This window comes from Glycine soja, chromosome 11 (genome assembly GCF_004193775.1).
Source record: "Glycine soja cultivar W05 chromosome 11, ASM419377v2, whole genome shotgun sequence".
NCBI lineage: Eukaryota > Viridiplantae > Streptophyta > Magnoliopsida > Fabales > Fabaceae > Glycine > Glycine soja.
The window spans coordinates 33,334,840-33,355,061 of NC_041012.1; the positions used below are offsets into that span (position 1 = coordinate 33,334,840).

At 36.1% G+C, this 20,222-nt stretch overlaps 1 protein-coding gene and 2 long non-coding RNA genes across 4 annotated transcripts; all 3 read left to right on the forward strand.

Annotated features, from left to right (window-relative positions):
- The first annotated feature begins 9,382 nt into the window (after positions 1 to 9,382).
- Positions 9,383 to 16,688, forward strand: LOC114376049. Of its 2 annotated transcripts, none has more exons than XR_003658885.1 (4): positions 9,383 to 9,501; positions 11,751 to 11,901; positions 12,751 to 12,840; positions 16,384 to 16,688. It is a non-coding gene; the product is annotated as an uncharacterized LOC114376049 (long non-coding RNA). The 2 variants fall into 2 exon arrangements; XR_003658884.1 differs by having other exon boundaries at positions 11,766 to 11,901.
- Positions 16,689 to 16,962: 274 nt separating this feature from the next.
- Positions 16,963 to 17,990, forward strand: LOC114373217. The gene is made up of 6 exons (XM_028330736.1): positions 16,963 to 17,046; positions 17,197 to 17,409; positions 17,504 to 17,596; positions 17,668 to 17,769; positions 17,854 to 17,936; positions 17,975 to 17,990. Exons 1-6 carry the CDS (start codon positions 16,969 to 16,971, stop codon positions 17,988 to 17,990), a joined length of 585 nt encoding a protein of 194 aa, XP_028186537.1. The 5' UTR covers positions 16,963 to 16,968.
- A 14-nt stretch (positions 17,991 to 18,004) lies between these two features.
- LOC114374703 lies at positions 18,005 to 18,826 on the forward strand. The gene is made up of 2 exons (XR_003658613.1): positions 18,005 to 18,180; positions 18,628 to 18,826. It is a non-coding gene; the product is annotated as an uncharacterized LOC114374703 (long non-coding RNA).
- Positions 18,827 to 20,222: the final 1,396 nt, after the last annotated feature.

Consider the following 20,222-nt stretch of genomic DNA (forward strand, 5'->3'; position numbering starts at 1 on the left):
CAATATTTACCTTGCTTTTAATCCATACAAATGTTTGGATACTGAATGTACATGGTCTGAGTGAAACAAATTCCCAGAGGATACGATACTCGGTCTTACCGTTTTATACTACTTGTGCGAATCGCTACACTTGCCGACCGTCCCAACAAGTTTTTGGCGCCGTTGCCGGGGAATTTCTTTCCACTTAGATAGTATAATTCAGTTTGGAAACATTTGTTCGTTATTCTTTGATTGATTTTGTGAATAGATAGTTAGAATTCAACTTTTTTCTCTTGACTTGGTTAACTGCTACTTTGTTTAGTTGCTTCTTGTATGCGAGGTAATTCTTTAGCAGGGGATTTAGCTCCACTGGATTTGGATATTGAAGGTACTTGCAGGAGAAACAATGTAGAAAGGAGGAGAAAAGCTTTATAAGAAAGGACAGCACAGCCAAGTTCCGAGGGAAATCGTTCATCCGAATCATCTTCAACATTTCTAGCAGACTTGAGGAAATTCGACGTTGGTGCATCTGAAGCACATATCATGGTAGACGAGCAACCACAAAGGGTTACTCTTTGAAGACTACTCCAGCTCTACCATACCGCAATTTTTCACAAGCATTGTGTGGCCGAAAGTCCAAGCTCACAATATCACATATCCACATTCCTTGATCCAGCTGATTCAAGGAAATCTGTTTCATGGTTTGCCCAATGAAGACCCTTATGCACACCTTGCGACATACATAGAAATCTACAATACAGTGAAAATTGTAGGGGTGCCGGAAGATGCAATGAGGCTCAGCTTGTTGTCATTCTTTTTGGCTGAAGAAGCAAAGAGGTGGCTGCATTCTTTCAAAGGGAACAACTTAAAGACATGGGAAGAAGTAGTAGAGAAATTTTTGAAGAAATACTTCCCTGAATCAAAGATAGCTGAAGGCAAGGCAGCAATTTCTTCATTCCATCAGTTTCCAGATGAATCCTTGAGTGAAGCACTTGAAAGATTCCATGGCTTGCTGCGGAAGACACCTACTCATGGATTCTCTGAGCCTATTCAGCTGAGTATTTTCATTGATGGTTTGAGACCGCAGTCCAAGCAATTGTTAGACACTTCTGTTGGGGGAAAAATTAAGTTGAAGACTCCTGAAGAAGTAATGGAGCTCATTGAAAATATGGCTACTAGTGATCATGCTATTTTGCGTGATAGAACTCATGTACCCACTAAGAGAATCCTATTAGAGCTTTCTTCATAAGGTGCATTGTTGGCACAGAACAAGCTGCTAGCTAAGCAGCTTAAATTGCTCACTAAGACACTTAGCAAGCTGCCAACACAGTTACAAGCGGCTTAGCCTTCCCATTCAGCAGTTATGCATGAATCTGGCTGTTGCATACTCATAGATGATGCGGTAAAAGAAGTAAATTACATGGGGAATCAACACAGACAAGGATTCCATTTAGGCGGTTTTTTTAGGTTACTAGCAATGAGGAAACTTCAATCAAAATCAAGGGCAAGGATGAAGGTCACAACCAAGGAATCAGTTCAATAAAGACCAAGGAGGACCATCCAACAGACCTTAGAATCAAGGGCCTAGCTTGTACGAGAGGACCACCAAGCTGGAAGAAACTTTGGCTCAATTCATGCAAGTTTCAATGTCTAACCATAAGAGCAATGATTCAGCTATCAAGAACTTGGAGATCCAAGTGGGACAGCTAGCTAAGCAAATAGCTGAGAATTTTTCTGGAGGTTTTGGAGCTAATACAGAGAAAAATCCCAAAGAAGAATGTAAGGTTGTCATGACTAGAAGCAAGAGGGAGATCATGATGGAGAATGAGAGTAGGACTAGTGAAGAGAAGGAGTTAGAAGCTAAGGGAGTAAAAGAAAATGAGGGAGATCAGATGAAGGAGAAAAAAATAAATGAAGAAGAGGAAGAAAAAAATGAAGAAAAGAGAGAGTGAGGAAGAGAAAAAGACTAAGAGTGAGTTGGCAAGAGAATAGAAGAAGGAGGATGTCCCATGTATAGGAAAGGAAGCACCATATCCCTTGGTGCCATCTAAAAAGGACAAGGAAAGACACTTTGCTCGTTTCCTTGATATCTTCAAGAAATTGGAGATCACTAGTCCATTCGGAGAAGCCTTGCAACAGATGCGACTCTACTCCAAGTTTCTCAAAGATTTGCTAACCAAGAAGGGTAAATATATCCATAGTGATAATATTGTGGTGGAGGGAAATTGTAGTGCTGTTATCCAGAGGATCCTTCCACCAAAATATAAAGATCCAGGGAGTGTACAATCCCTTGCTCAATTGGTGTTGTGTCAGTTGGGAAAACTCTTATTGATCTAGGGGCTAGCATTAATTTGATGCCTTTATCCATGTGCAGAAGGATTAGAGAGCTAGAAATCCTACCAACAAGAATGACATTGCAGCTAGTGGATCACTCAATCACAAGGCCATATGGTGTAGTAAAAGATGTGTTGGTCAAAGTGCGTCAATTCACTTTCCCTGCAGATTTTGTGATAATGCACATTGAAGAGGGTGCTGAAATCCCATTGATTTTAGGCCGTCCATTCATGTTGACAGCCAATTGTGTGGTTGATATGGGGAAACGTAATCTAGAAATGAGTGTAGATGACCAGAAGGTTGCCTTCAATTTGTTTGATGCAGTGAAGTACTCAAATGATTGAAATGTCTGTTCCAAGATGGATGAGATTGAGAATGAGATAGCTCAGATTGCAAGAGCTAAGGTTTCACAGGACCTTTAGAGGTAACATACGTCAAGCTAGCGACGTTAAAGAAGCGCTTACTGGGAGGCAACCCAGCTTTTTCTTTATTTTCTCCATCAATTTTCTGTTCATCATTGCATATAGTTAGGTTTTAACTTATTTGAGATTTCTATAATGAGATTTACGCACGTTTTGAATGATAGAGGGGTTGGCCAAAAGCTTTTCTGAAGCATTGGATGAGGAAAGAACTTAGAAAATTTTTCAGTCATCCACTCGCTCAGTGCATCCTATGTGCTAAGCGAGACATACCCCATGCGCTGAGCGAGTAGTATCTTTTTCTAAGCGCACCAACCCCCACCCATTGGCTGATGGGGTCTCGCTAAGCGAGACAGTTGCGCTAAGCCCAAAAAATCTCTTTGGAATTGCATTTAATGGAATAAGGGTAAGCAAGCTAGCTTGTTGAGTGTGACATATTCTCTCGCTAAGCACGTCTGTGCGCTAAGCGCAAAAGATTCTCTGCTTGGACCTCCATGTCAATTAGACTAAGCGGGTCATACCCGCTAAGCCCAAAACCTTCTCTAGAATGGCATAGCACTAAGTGAGACCATCTCGCTATGTGCGACCCCACTACTGTATCTTGAGGCATTTAATCCACTAAGCCAGCCATGTCCCGCTTAGCAGAAGTTACAGACCAATCAAAGCTACATAACTCGCTAAGCGCGCACCTATGCGCTGAGCTCAAAACCTTCTCGGGTTTTCTAATTTCTGAATTGGGCTAAGCGAGCCTGTCCCGCTAAGCGCATGAGTTTAAATCCTAAAAAATTCAAACATCACTGAGTGCTCGCTTAACGAGTGACGTGCGCTTAGCGAGTTAATCGAAACTGCCAAAAATAAAAAGTACTGCCTTAGGCAGTTACCATTTGCACAATCATATAACCTCTCTCTCACTCATTGGCAATTATTTGCATTTTGGACTGCACGTTTCTTGCTTCTCTACTTCTAGCCTCATATTCACTTCAAATTCTCTGTAATCCAAGTAAGTACTCTTTGCTTTCCTGTTATTTAAATTTTGAACCCTAGGGTAGAAGACAACTTTACTTTCTTTGTAATTTTGATTCTGTGTTACTGTTGCTTATTTGTTAGTAGTTGTTTGATTGTATGTTGTTAGGGCTTTAATTTAGCGTATAATGTAGGTTCATTGCAAGGGCTTTGCTTAGATTTCCTATGCCTGAAAGTGGCTAGGGAGTTGAGGCCTCGAAGCCCTAATTATTTCTGGAAATTTTGATGTACTCTTTAAGCGAGTGTGCTCGCTAAGTGAGTTCATGCATTTTGGATGAATTTCTGAGTTTTTTGATGAACACGCTAAGCGGGCCCTGTCCCGCTAAGCGAGTTCATCATTTCTGTTTGAATGTTTGCATCTTCGTATGAACTCGCTAAGCCATTGCACTATGGCTTAGCGAGCATTTAAATTTCAAGTTTTTAATTTTGGAATTCGTATGAACTCGCTAAGCCGGCTTGCCGCGCTTAGCGAGTTAGTTTAGTTAGGTCTAAGCATAGAGGCTTTTGGCATTCTAGTGGCGACTAAGCGAGCCATGCTCGCTATGCCACCATGCCTCTGAAGTTTGAATAAGCCTGGGCTAAGCGAGTCTGTCTCGCTAAGTCCAAGGCAATTTAGTTTTGGAGAATTTTGTTCATGCGCTAAGCGAGTCATGCTCGTTAAGCTCAATTTCTTCTCTATTTTTGAATAAGGCTTAGCGAGCCTGTTCGCTAAGCCATTTATGTTCCAGTAGTCTAGTCACGCTAAGCGCCCACTGGCGCTAAGCCTGTGTAGTGTGTCGCGCCAAGCGAGCCATGCTCGCTAATCGCAATTAGCTCTCTATTAGAGAATAAGGCTTAGGGAGCCATGCTCGCTTAGCCACTATGTTGTTTCATCTAAGCGAGGGTGTCTCGCTTAGCCAGAGTCTTCATTTTTCAGCAGTCGCACTAAGTGAATGATGTTATTTTCTGAAGGCACGCTAAGCGAGTCTGTCTCGCTAAGCGCCCAGTCCCTTTTTCTATTATCGGTCTTCAATAAAACTTGTCAAACTTTCTTCTTGTGATTCTTTTGATGCAGATGGCCTCCAGAAAGAGAAAAACATCTACCTCCAGACCTCAAGAACCATATGACACGACGAGATTCGTATCAGAGGTCGCCTGGGAGCGATATGAATAGAACGTGCACTCTAGAAAATCCTCCCAGAGAGAAATGTTGATTTGTACGTGACCCAATACAATGAGTTCTGCAAGGAGCTCGAGAGGCAGAGATGGCATAAGGCCTTGACTAGGCAGCTTGATAACTGCATAGATGTGGCCCTGGTCATGGAGTTTTATCCAAATTTGTATGATCTAGAGGATAAGTCCCCTCGACAGTGCAGAGTGAGGGGCAAACTGATTAAGTTTGATGCTGAGACGCTTAACACCTTTCTAGAGACCCCTGTGGTTTTGGAGCCAGGGGAGAGGTACTCAGCTTACTCCAGGTTCTGCCGCACGCTGAGGGAGCGCCCTAGAAGCTCCTGAGGAAGGATCTCACGACATTAGCTCAGACCTGGAGCGTCTTGTCTTATTCTAACCTCGCCCCCATCTCTCATACGTTCGATCTTAGCATGGACAGGGCTAGGTTAGTGTACGAGTTGGTGATGAAGATGGACATGGACTTGGGCTCCATCATCTCAGGCCAAATCTCACAGATGGCCCAGTCCAACTCCTCTCGGCTAGGATTCCTTGCACTTATTATAGCACTATGCATCGCCAGAGGAGTGGTCCTTGACTCACTTACTTTCGAGTCTTTAAGCCCTGCCATTAATTTGGCGTATATCCAGAAGAACTGCTAGAACCCGGATGATCCCACGATCACTTTTTTGAGGACCCATAAGACTAGGGATCAGGGACCTTCTGATGCCTCTACTTCTGCCCTTACTTCTACCTCAGCACTAGCACTAGCACCAGCTCCTCTCCAGCCCCTCCAGTAGCTACAGCGCCCTCCAGCCCCTTTGCTCAGAGCACAAACATTCTTGTGCCGATGCTGCAGAGCCTTCACCGCAGCTTATGCCTAGTGATGTATAGCATTCATGACCAGGCTCAGCATTGGTCCATCCTTAGCATAGAGGATTTCATGGTCTAGGGGGCCTGGCCAGGAGTCCAGCCTTTTCCTGCAAGGAGAGGTGAGGCTCCTACAACCCAAGAGCCGAAGGCGACACCGGAAGAAACTCCCGAGGTCATGCCTACCGCCACATCAATGGACGCCACTAAGGAGGGAGACGGTGCTGTAGACGCTGATTATGTTGCAGACATGACAGCAGCGTAGAGCACCTGGGATCCCTGGCCCTGGCCCACTCCAGCACAGGACGACACATCTTTGCCAGCCTAGGATGTCCCCTCATTACCTCAGGATGACCCGACACCAGCACAGGAGGATTGACGACAGGATTTTATTTATATTTCTGCTATTTAGATTTAGTTTCAGTTTTAGTTTTAGTTTATTTACTTAGCACATTTTACAGCTTTTTGGAACAGTTTATGGTTTTGAACTATGCACAGTGGTTTGGTTTTTGAAACATTTTTTGGTTTAAATCCTTGGTGTTTGTTGATTGGTTTGAATTTGATTGATTGCATGAATTGCGTTGCTATATCACATGCCTTGAATAAGTATGCTATAGTTAGAAGAGAAAGAACATGAATTAGGGGCATGAGTGAAAATGTTAGTTTGTTTGACAGGTAAATAGTGAAGGTAATCATTGGCTATAACCCGGTGAGATGTGTGAATCTAAAATATGAGAGAACGACTAGCATCAAATATCGATTTTTGCATGAATCTCTGAATACTGAATGAATGCATGATTTGGAAATGATGAAGGCCATGATTGATTGATTTAGCCACTTAGCCAAATAGCCTTACCCTGTTCATGAATGATGAAACCCTTGCACCCATATTGAGCTTGAATTTGATTGAATGAGTTGAACCCCAAGCCTAATTGAAATTATAATTTCTGTCTACCTTTCCTTACGTTGTAGGAGAGCATTACGGTTCAAGACAAGTCCCAAATTTGGGGGAGTGTATTGGGTGAGTTTGATTGGAGGAAGGAAAGCACAACACTACAAAAAAAAATATTAAATAATGGAAGTTATTTTGAGGAGGTTTTAGAAACCTCCTTAATTTATTAAAAACTACAATTTTTTGTACTTAATTTGCGGAGGTGTTATAACCTCTGCTAATTAAATATTATTTTTTCACTCTTTTCTCTTTAAAATAAAATAAAAATCATATTTTTCGCGGGCAAAAAAAAAATTCCCTCTAAAAAATTTACAAAATCCCAATATGTACTGGTTGTCCCCAACCTTCAATCCCTAATTCCACCCCTCACTTCCCCTCTCAACTCAGGTACATGATTCTCTCTTCACTCTTCTTCTTCTCCTTTCTCCACTCTTCAATTGTTTCGTTTTCTTCTTCGATTTTTCCTTTCGATAAGAGTATCTATTTTTTTTTCTTTTCCCTTTTCCGATTCCCTGAACAACCATCCTACGCTAGGGTTGCAACTATTCCTTGTTTTTTTTTTCTTTCTCGGTACCGCACATTTATACTCACATGTTCTGTTCTTTTCCCACCGGGTCTGTTGTTGCTGTCTCATTCTGTTCCTACGACTCAGATGCCGATCTTTGACACAAATGGGGTTGTGAGTTTTATGGGAAAGTTTCTACCTTGATTTTTGTTTTCTCTGTGGGGTTAAGGTAACCATGATGGGTATGATGAAAGTTAGCATCTTTGTGTTTTTAAACCTGATGATCACAATGGGTTGTTATGGTGTCACAAACCCGAATGATCTCAGAATTCTGAATGATTTCAGAAAAAGGTTGTTATGGTGTCACAAACCCTTGTGGCCCTCCTTCATGGTCTTATGTTTACTGTTCTGGAGGGAGAGTCACTCAGATTCAGACCAAGAATCTAGGTCTTGAAGGATCGCTGCATACTTTTTTCTAGGTTGGAGTTTTATCAAATATTAATGGCAAAATGTTTTTTTTCATTAATGCAGATTACAACTGCAATTCCACAATCTGTATGCACGGTTGTTTCCAGGGGAAATCAGTGTTACTTAATCACCTCCAGGTTAGGCTGAACATTTAATGCCTCCTTTTTCTGGACCTTTTTTTCAGTCCATCCTCCTTTTGCTAATTGAGTGCTAAAAATTAGATCATCTCGATACTCTCTTTTCCTAACTTCTTTTATTTGTATTGTGTTCAGTGTCACTGACGTTTTTCCTCAAGTCTGAACTTTGCTGGCGGTGCATGTATGATTTTAAGGCCACAGGACTACCTGATACAACAAAGTTCTATTGTAAGTATTCAAACTTCAATCTAGTCGTCCTAATAAAGCTTGGACAGAACTCAAATTACAAAATTTTGAGGGATAGAGTTAGGACCTAAGGCAATACACTAATAAGGGGTAGTGCTTTATGATTTGTATCACCTTGTAACCCATCACAATATACATAATCTATATTCTCTCATTTTTCTCCTTCAATACCTAAAATCCTATAATTTGATTAATTTCAACATTCCTAATTGCCTTTTAAATATGGGATTAATAGAAATATTGCTTTTTAAATTGTGGTTCATTGAAATATTGCTTTTTAAATCGGGGTTCATAGAAATTCTTCCAACGCAACAAAAAGAAAACCATTCAAAACATCTCTCATTCTCTTCCATTAAAAATTTGAGTGATAAACATACTCTAGAATTGCACACGGAGTTGGTAAGAATTTTGAAGCTAAATGAGGAAGTGGTGATGAATGTGAGAAATTTCTATACTTATGCAGAAAAAAAATCAGGAGCTGTTTCTTGTTCTTTGTATTGTGTGCAGGCTGTACATTGTCATTTGGTAGGAATAAAATTTTGATTCAACCAAAAAAAAGTCATCAAATTTAACTTGCCTTGTTTTTTGCTGCTCGTATTTCAATGTACTTTGCCCAGTGAGCAAACTTCAATGTATTATGTGTATGGAAACTGCAATGTAGCCTCCAATTCTTGATCTTCTATTTGATTCATAATTATGCAGTGATTGGAATCTAAAGAAGCTCTTGATCCTCTGTTTTGATTACAAAAAGATTGTATAATGTGTAGAGAGTAGTGTGATTGTGTGATACTCAAACTATAAATGTTCGACGGTTGTACATATTGGCTCATCAGCATGCATGTCCAAAAGGAAAGGATTTATACAAATGAAGTGATTTTTAGGGCATGGCTGGCATTGCATTATAACTATTTTTTGTATACCCAACAAAGCAATATGAAGGGTGTAAGCATATGAAACAAAATACTAAGCCAGTGTTTTATTACAAGCCCAAGTCCACTAATACAAGCACTAGTATATAACCAACCCTTAATAACTAAGGAAATAAACCAAGAAACAATTCCTTAGGTTGCTTCCTCATTTACATGACTAATTGATTTCACAGTATATTCTGAAGATATGCTAATATATTCTAACGTAATCTGAACTCTGAAGATATTCCTAATATTATGCTGTAATGGTTAACATAATACAATTTTTTTACCTCTTCTACACCACTTTCTATTTTCTTGGCATTCTAATTTTTGAGCTACATATATTATTGAAATTTATCACGTGGTTTCTTTTTGTGTTTAAGGAAAATCAAGGGCAAGAGATGCTGTATTAAATGCCACCCAGTCACCTTTACTGGATATTGGTATAGAGAGGGCTACTGGAATTGTTTGGGACATAACTGGTGGGACTGATCTGACCTTGTTTGAGGTGGCTACCTACCCTTTGGCACTTAAATATTTCTTTCCATTGTGCCCATAATTGTTTCCCTTCTCTTTATTATTATTATTATTGGCTTCCTTTTTTCCTCTGCTCCTTTATTATTTTGGACTTTCAAATCTCAAAATATGAATCACTAGATAATGTTAAGGGCATTGGATATTGAAGAACATGGATGCTGTCATGGTTGTAATTGTGGTTTGTTAGGTTCACCAATGTTGTGGCACTATTATTTATTAGGAAAAGATGTTGGATTTAATAGATGTAATATATCCAGACTTATAAAGACACTGATTGGGTCTGGTGGAACAGTATCCACCTTTTTGGGATCTATCAAAGGCACAACACTGATTCGCTTAGATACACTTTGCCTAATTGAAGGCTTCGTTTGTGAAAATTGAAATTGCTTAGATACACTGATTTGCTCAGATTAGTAGTGCCAGATCCAACTCTAAAATTGACTCAACACCTTACATTACACCCCCTTTATTGCTAGTAGAACAGATGTAAAAGCATTCAGCCTGGGCTTAGAACCATTGCATATAATAAAATATAACTGACTATTGATTTCATTAATAATGATTCACCTAATTTTGGAGTTAACTGAGCTGACATTTATAACCTTTTTAACAATTGATATAAAATCCTGACACTGAAATCAAAAGCTGCATAATTTGTTGATGTTACTTGTTTATCCTATTGCCTTTCTGGGATTATATTATGCATGAGATGGAAAATATCTTTGATGGTCAGATACTGGTATATCTAACTTTTTCTTTTGACAATGATCTAATTCAATTTAATTTTAAATTCCATCTTTTGTTTTATAGTTGGTAGCATTTGAATAATAAATTGTGCTAAAGAAACTCAATCGTGCATTATGTTTTTGCTTTTGAAAAAGAGTAATGCCCATCCATTAATTGTTATTATTATCCAATACAGATGCATATATATATGGCCGGGGCATAAAAATGTTAGGTTCATTTAAGCTTTATACATAAATGAATAATAAATTATGTTAGTTTGTTGCCAGAGAAATCTGATTTTCTTGAGTCTTCAATTAGATACATTAACAAGAACAGGTTCTAGTCAGTCATGAAGAAGTGATAATCACTGTTTATGTTATTAGTATTAGTCATTACCTTAGCTATCTAATTGTAACTTGGAATGAAGTTCTAGAATGTGTTTGGAGATTTTGGAGTTGTGTTCTGTTCAGAGCATGGAGTGACACATGTATGTATATATATATATATATATATATATATATATATATATATATATTCTTTTATCATTTTGGACTTTCAAATCTCAAAATATGAATCACTAGATAATGTTAAGGGCATTGGATATTGAAGAACATGGATGCTGTCATGGTTGTAATTGTGGTTTGTTAGGTTCACCAATGTTGTGGCACTATTATTTATTAGGAAAAGATGTTGGATTTAATAGATGTAATATATCCAGACTTATAAAGATTAGGTCTGGTGGAACAGTATCCACCTTTTGGGGATATATCAAAGGCACAACACTGATTTGCTTAGATACACTTTTGCCTAACTGAAGGCTTCGTTTGTGAAAATTGAAATTGCTTAGATACACTGATTTGCTCAGATTAGTAGTGCCAGATCCAACTCTAAAATTGACTCAACACCTTACATTACACCCCCTTTATTGCTAGTAGATCGACCCACTAGCCACTTCCAAACAAAACCACACTTCTGAACTTTAATTTGGAATTTTGGACCCATATCCACTAAAATCATGATTCATCTACTCCTAATAATGTACTGAAACAATTTTTTTGCATTACTTTTTTGTGTGTTTCTTTTCTTGCAATAATTTTTTCCTCCCTTCTCTCCACGAAGAAATATTCAAACTTTTGCATTCAAGGGGGAACTTTCGCTTTCTGGCCCTTGTAGAACCACGTAATTTCGTCTAGGGCACTTTATTTCTCACTTTCTTTTGTTTTTTCTTTATTATGTACGGTGGCAACAACTTTAACCATTTCGATTTCTAAAAAGTCAAAAAGAAAAAAAAATCATTTATCATCCCATCATTAAAAAAATACTATTAATAAAATTAAGATCCGATTACTTTCTTTTTCTCAATTTCTTCCACTCTTTGTTCATATATGGCATAGTATTTTGATTGCACCATGTACATATTTCATATTTATTTGCACATACACACACATAGACCTTAATATGTTACGTTGTTTATTGTTCTCTCATGAGCTACAGAACCAATGGGTGCAGGGAGGGTCTGAGCACAGTGAAGTGAGGAAGGAGTAAAATCACGAGGTTGATAAGGATAAAAGAGTATCCCACTAAGTTTCTGAGTTTCATCCCTCTTTTGTCGCCACATAGAACAACATCCACGTCCCAATTAATGGTATTTGTTTATTATAGACTTGATTCGTATTTGAACAAGGGGGGTTAGGAAGAACAGGGTTTTCTGATGGTTTTGGTTTTGGGGTGGGGCTGGCTTTTATGATTTTCTCATATCACCTGCACCTACATTACTCTTATTCTTGTCACTACCAATAACATTTAACATTGTATGTTCGTTTATGAGAGAGGGTGGGGAGTAGGGAGTTTTTTGGTGGGTGGAACGGGAATGATTTGGGTCAATTTTTCCGTCAACGTAGCCTTTTTTTTATTCTGTTTTATTTCATGGATTAGGTGCATTTTTTTTACAAGAGACAGTTCTATGAGTGTAGTAAATAAAATTAATCATTACGGGTGATAATATTTCTGTAAGTGTTATTGTATTTGAATATCCAAAATTCAAACCTATTATGGTTTGTTAGGTTCACCAATGTTGTGGCACTGTTATTTATTAGGAAAAGATGTTGGATTTAATAGATGTAATATATCCATACTTATAAAGACACTGATTGGGTCTGGTGGAACAGTATCCACCATTTTGGGATCTATCAAAGGCACAACACTGATTTTCTTAGATACACTTTGCTAAATTTTTGTGCATAGAGTAGATATATCATATATATATCCTATTTGAATATGTTAAGACAGATATATAAATAATTTGGCATTGATGCAAGCAATTTCGGCTTGGATTTGTAGCACACTTGCTCCAAAAAATAAGTGGTTAATTTGCCTTTTCTTTTTTTACTATTAAGGTCATATATATATATATATATATATATATATATATATATATATATAATACTAACTTGTCGTATATAATAATAACTTAATTTCCTTATTTTTTTTAAAGCTTGTAGCTGAAGTTCTTGAGAGGTGCTGAAATTGGTTAGGCAATAACAAAAAACACATTCCTCTGCTTTCATTTACTGGAAGTTCAAAGGTACTTCATCTCTCTCTTATTTTGATTAAACATTGTAATCTTTATTTTTATGTTTTTTCAACGTACATTACATTTTCATGATAGTATTTTTATGTTACGACCTCTACTAGTTAGCTAACAAGTGTAATTTATTATAATTTTTTGTAATTCATTTTTTTGTTGGTTCCATTGGTTTTTATTCTAAATACCTATTCTTATTTTATAACATATATGGTAGTAGCTGTAACATAAAAATTAGTATTGAATCTTAGGTTATGTTTCTTCCCCCACCAATTATTCTTTTTAGTTAGAATAATTATTATAGTTTTTCTTCTTAATTTATTTTATAATTTTGTGGGGGACTTACTTTTTTTTAATACATATTATACTATGTTATATTATCATAGTGTGATAAATTATTTTAATAAAATTGTTTAGGTATCTTTTGTAATGGATAAGTCATGGATTTCAAAGGCCAGAAACTCAATTGATTACTCCATTGGTTTGAGTAAATTCTTAGATTTTGCTTTTAAGAATGGAGCTGTAGGAGAAATGATTCGGTGTCCATGTCCAAAATGTGGATTTATGAAATGGCAAACTAGAGACATAGTTGAAGATCACTTGCTATATAAACCATTTCCTCAAAACTATGTTATATGGGATCTCCATGGTGAAAAGCAAGCATTAGAATCTTCTCAAGTGGAAGATGTTTTCCAAGATAGTGGCGTTCAACCTCAAAACCCAATGGAAATGATGATCAATGACACATTTGAACAATATAGGCAACATGACCCTAATGTAGGTGCATCACAACCATTAAATGAAGATGAAATAGTAAATGATGAACCAAGAGAAGATCATAATGGCTTTTATGAGCTTCTAAAGGACGGGAGCCAAACATTGTATGAAGGAAGCAAGTACACAAAACTAGAATTTATAATCAAATTATATCATATAAAAGTTTTGTGTGGATTAAGCGATAAGGCAATGACTATGATATTGGATTTGTTAAATGACGCATTTGAAAAAGCAAAGTTTCCTCCTTCTATTTATGAGGAAAAGAAAATTATTAACAAGCTTGGTCTTAATTATAAAAAGATAGATGCTTGTCCAAAACACTGCATGTTGTATTTGGGAGATGATGAAAAAAAGTTTGGATGCTTGTAAGCATTGTGGTACATCTAGATGGAAACCTAACAAGAAGAAGAAAATAGCTGCAAAGGTTTTACGTTACTTTCCATTGAAACCAAGATTGCAAAGATTGTTCACATGTCGTAAGACTGCAAAAGATATGAGATGGCATGTTTTGGAAGACAATAAAGATGGGTTGTTAAGGCATCCAAGAGATGGAGAGGCATGGAAGACATTTGATTTAATCCATCCTGAGTTTTCTTCAGATCCTCGAAATGTTCGTTTAGGCCTTGCTACTGATGGTTTTAATCCTGCTAGGACCTTGAGTTCTACCTATAGCATCTGGCCAGTTTTCTTAATTCCATATAATCTTCCACCTTGGATATGTATGAACCACACTTCCTTCATTCTATCAATGATCATTCCAGGCAAGCAATCTCCTAGAAATAACATAGATGTGTACCTAAAGCCCCTTGTAGAAGAGTTATGTGAGTTATGGAGTGGTGTGGACACCTATGACTCATCCTTAAATGAAAATTTTAGAATGCGAGCAGCTCTTATGTGGACAATTAGTGACTTTCCTGGCTTAGGCATCTTATCTGGTTGGAACATACACACAGGATTGGCTTGCCCAACTTGCAATTTAGATGCGGAACCTTGTCGCCTTCGAAATTGTAACAAGTGGTGTTTTATGGGGCATCATCGTTTTCTAAGTAGAAATCATAAATTTAGATTGAACCATGTTCACTTTGATGGAAGCATAGAAGAACGAAACCCACCATTAAAATTATCTGGATCTGAGATTTTTCGACAAGTGGAACATATTAATACTACATTTGGAACTGGAGCTATTCAAAATGGAACAAGAAAAAGATCTAGACAAGAAGTCACACAGTGGAATAAAAGAAGCATATTCTTTGAACTTCCATATTGGGAGTCTAACTTGTTACGACATAATCTAGATTTTACGCATATTGAAAAAAATGTATGCGACAATGTCATGTATACAATGCTCCATGAGAAGGATAAATCAAAAGACAACCTTAATGCTCGAAAAGACTTAAAAGAAATGGGCTTAAGGCCTGATCTTTGGCCAGATGATAATGGAAAGTATCACCTTGCTTTGTTTTCACTAACATGTGGTACCAAAAAGTTATTTTTGAAAACTTTGAAGACTATTACAGTACCAGATGGTTACTCAAGTAACATTTCCAGATGTATTGATGAGAAACTTAATAAAATATCTGGGTTAAAAAGTCACGATTGCCATATTATTATGGAACAATTGCTACTACTAGCAATTCGTAACTTGTTGCCAGACCATGTGACTTCTGTCTTAGTGGAGTTCTGTTCTTTTTTTAGAATACTTTGTGGTAAAACTTTAAATCTTCCAGAACTTCAGTTGCTCGAAGATCGCATTGTGGTTACACTATGCCACTTAGAAATGTTATTTCCTCCATCATTCTTCACAGTTATGGTTCATTTAACTGTTCATCTTATAGAGGAAGCAAAACTTGGAGGCCCAGTGCATTATCGATATATGTATCCAGTAGAGAGGTAAAGATTTAAATAATTTAAATTTATGATGTTATATTATAAATATCTTGCTTGTACACTCTTTAATTGTTAGTTATTTCTATAGGGAATTAGGTCACTTAAAATCCTTTGTGAGAAACAAGGCACAACCTGAAGGATCCATAGCTGAGGGGTATTTAGCTGAAGAGTCTCTTACCTTTTGTTCTCGATACATTGAAGATATCGAGACAAGGTTCAATAGACCTAAACGTGTTTGTGATAACCCAATTGATAATGAGACCTTTTTTGTGTCCTCTATCTTCCCACAGCTATCATTGAGATTAACTACTATGGTCGATTCTCTGTTATTCTTTTTAAATGTAAATGGGTTGATACTACACGAGATAGAGGGTATAAAAAGGATTGTTGGAATTTTAATTGTGTTAACTTTGATAGATTGATTCATATTGGTGATCGTGAAGAACATGAACCATACATTGAAGCATCTCAAGCACAAATGGTGTATTATGTAGATGATGTTGTCAATGAAGGATGGAGTGTTGTTGTACACATAAAGCCAAGAGATTTATATGACATGGGAGAAGAAGTAGAAGAAAATGCATATGAAAATGAGCCATACCAAGAGCAACAACTTGAACAATTTTCTAGGCTTGATGATCAATATGTACAATTGGCTACAAACCATCTAAATGATGATATAGTTGATTGAATTGTAACTCCTAAAATAGTAAGAAATTCACATTTGCCTAAATATGATATAGTTGATTGACTTATAAATGTTGTTATTATTTCATTTATTAATTATTTTAATCTTGTTTTAATTTTGATAGTATGTCATCTTAAATTTTATTATTCTTTATTTATTTTTCTCTTAATATTGTTGTCATGAATATGTAGTCATGCCAAAGGTGAAGCGTTTTAGAAATCCACAAAAATCAGCACCTCAACCACAATGTCCCTCACCATGTGATTCCACACAAGCTCCTGAAGTCCCAACTGGTAATGTCCCTCTTTCTCATGAATCAACATCTGAAGTTCCAGCAATGAATCCTGAAATTTCTTCCCCACCAAGTGATTCCACACAAGCTCCTGAAGTCCCAACTCGTAATGTCCCTCTTTCTCATGTATCAACATCTGAAGTTCCACAAGAAGATGAAACAACTAGACGTCATGTTGGGCGTGAGTCTACACACTGTTGGACTGTTGAGACAATAGGTATACAAGTATTGTATTTTATTTTTATTTTTGTAATTATCATCATATGAAGTATATTACATTTTCTTATTAAGAAATTCTTTTACTGTTAAAGACTTTGAAGAAACAATCAAGAAGATTAAGGTAAAAGTTAGGGGAGTCAATAGCTTACCTAGGGAGTTACGCATCATTGTGAATTTTGATGACCAAGGCCAAGCAATTGGTGAAGCACAAGCCTTGCTTGCAGGATTTCTTGGAACACTAGCAGCTGATTGAAAATTATTTCCTATGGATTATGATAGATGGTCTGGACCTTCAGGCGTACCTAAAGCTTATTTTGATGATTGCTTTGAAACAATTTTAAAGGTATGTCAATTAGTTATATATAACTTTTTATATCTACACCACTTAGAAACCTTATCTTTACTATTTTTCATATATATATATATATATATATATATATATATATATATATTATTTTGCATATGATATTTGATAAATTTGTCTTTTTTTTAGCCTCGATTTTATTTTAAGATTAATGAAGCTGGTGCAAAACGGTATTGCAAATTGAGTATGGGAAGAAAATGGGCTGCAAATAGGCAAAGCTTATGGAATGAATTCAACGATCCAACCAAAACAAGAGATGAAATCATAAAAAATGTGCCGATAGGCATAGATAAAGATCAATGGGCTTGTTTTGTTCATTATCGTCATAAACCATCCACATTGGTACAATTAGATTGTTTTAATTATTGAATTGTTTTTATAGCTAATTATATGATTACTATTACAAGTTGTAAACTTGAAATTGCTTTGCATATAGGAACTTTGTAGGAGAAATAAAGAAATTCGAAGCAAGCAAGTTATTCCACACACTGGTGGATCCAAAGCTAATCCTAGAAGAAGAAATGAGTTGGTAATGACACTAAATGTTAACTTTTACTAATTAAAAAAGTTCAATGTTTACTTACTCTTTATTTATCTTAGCTGTTAGAAACTGGGAAGCTACCAAGTCGTGGACAATTATATATTGAAACTCATAAAAGGAAAGATGGATCATTTGTAAATGAAGCAGCAAAGACTATAGCGGTATGTTTTTCTTTAGTAACATTGTTTTAAAGGATTGTGCTTAATCTTAAAACTTTTGTAATTCCTTTTATTACATGTTTGCAGGAACAAATTGAAGTAGGATTGACTCAAAGCATAGTTGATGAATCTGAAGTTTCTCTTCTTGATGTTGTTGGTAGAGTGTTAGGGTTAGAGCACTCTGGGAGAGTGCGATGCATGGGATTAGGAGCTGTTCCTTCTAATACATTTAGGAACACAAGACTTCGAGCTTCTAGTCTGAGCTCTTCTTCATCTGGTGTTGGCTTTCCATCTTCAAACCAATGGCAAGAGAAATACAACAATTTAGAATCAGCTTTTAAGGCCTACATGATAATGAAGGAAGGAAGGATCCCTGAAGAATTAGCTAGTTATTTCACTCCTGATCAAACACATGTAAGTAATTAATATGCATACATCATTATGTATATGTGAGGTATCCTAAAACTTGTTAGTATAATACACAATGTACTCTTAAAACTGTTTTACATATGTCTATAGTTTATTAATTTATTCACGCATATTAGTTAGAAAATATATTTTGTAATTGGTACGTGTGTTTATTAAGCTAATTAATTTACAGTTTTGTAGGTAGATTTTATAGTTAATCAACAATATTAAGGTAGAATTTTATTCATTTGGCTAGCTCTTAATACTCTTTATCTCAAGTTAGGTCTTTAAGTAAACATACATGACCAAGGTAATAACCATGCATAAGTTTAGAATATTAAAACAATTGTTTAGAATTGATTATTTTTATTGATGGTCATTATGATTTAGTATGTGTGATACACCCTTGTATATAGTATATGTGACTAAGTGTTTTTACTTTTCTTATTTCAGCTAAATGATGCTTCAAGTGTTCCTAATACACCTTTGGATGCAAGAGGATCTTCTGGTGCTAGCAACCCTTAGTTTGCTTATAATGTATTTTAGATTTAAAGTTTAGTACAATACTAATATTACTTTGTTATGGATTTTATGTCATACTTTGATTTACAATAGAAATTTGAATTATAAATCTTTGAACTATATGCTATTATTTTGGTTATTGAAATATAATTTTTACATCCTCAATATGAGTTTTTTTATTACATTTTTTTATCGATATCATAAGAAAATGAAAAATTATAATACATGTAGATTATGAAACTAAAATGAGTATAAAAATCATTATATACAAGAAAATAAGGAGAATTAGAAAATTAATTGTAAAACATCTATTGCTAGCATGATTTAAAAAAAAAGCCCTCCATAGTATAGTTTTAAAACCTCTTTTAATAAACCTCCGCATTTAGCATAGGTTTAAAACCTCCTACAAAAATCTTCCATATTTAGTGTAGGTATAAAAACTTCTTCCAATAAACCTCCACAGTTAGCGTAGGTTTAAAACCTCCTTTAAAAAACCTCCACAGTTAGCGTAGGTTTAAAACCTCCTTTAAAAAACCTCTGCAATTAGCGTAGGTTTAAAACCTCTACAAAAAATCCTCTGCAAAATGTTCTCGATACCAGAGGTTTTCAAAAACCGCCGCTAATTGCTTTTGGCGAATCTAACTGCGGAGGTTTTTGAAAACCTCCGTAATTTATTTTGCGGAGGGTAAAAACCTTCACTAAACGAAAAAATAACCTCCATTATTTAACAGATTTGTTGTAGTGCAACCACAGAAAATCATCTTAAGAAGTAGTAAACATAAACTGCTAAAATAAAAAAAAAATAAGAAGTGAAAAATTCAGAAATAATTGAAGTTCTGTGTGTTGTTGCTTGAGCTGAATGTTTTGTTGTGCTTGTGGCATGTCAATAAAAGCTGGGAGTTAAAAGAAAAAGGTGATCTAAGGATGAATGCTCTCCTAGAACCTAAGTTTTGCATCCTAGAAAAACCATGAATTGTTTGTAGCCTAGCCTCATTACAAGTCAAGAAAGTCCTTCAGATTCATTTTGTGCGTTTGTGATTGTATGGCATGAGATGAAATGCAAAAGTTGAGACTTGTGTTGGTTGTTGATTTGAAGAATTACCCTAAACACTTGTGCTTATGAGAGAAACAGTGGTCGTGAGGATTAAGCTTGATGAACCTTCCTTGATACCTTTTTTGCTTGCTAGCTTATTTCATTTGTGCTGCTTAATGAACATGTTTATATCTTTGAAATATTGCATATCTTGAGAAGGGTTGTTGGTTGAGGTATTGCTAATTATCTCTGTTCATGCAATTGAATAATTTGGAACAAACACACTTTTGGCTAACCACTGTGAATTCTGTCACTTGAGGACAAGTAAACTTGTTAGTTACTATTCATGAGTTAGTTTGATATTGAATATTTGTAAGGAATTAGCGCTTTACCTCCAATTTATGGTTCTATTTGTAGGAATTGTACATATTTTTCTTTGTAGTGTGATTTTATAGAGTAGATACTCCAATTTTGTGAATTAATGTTGAATCCA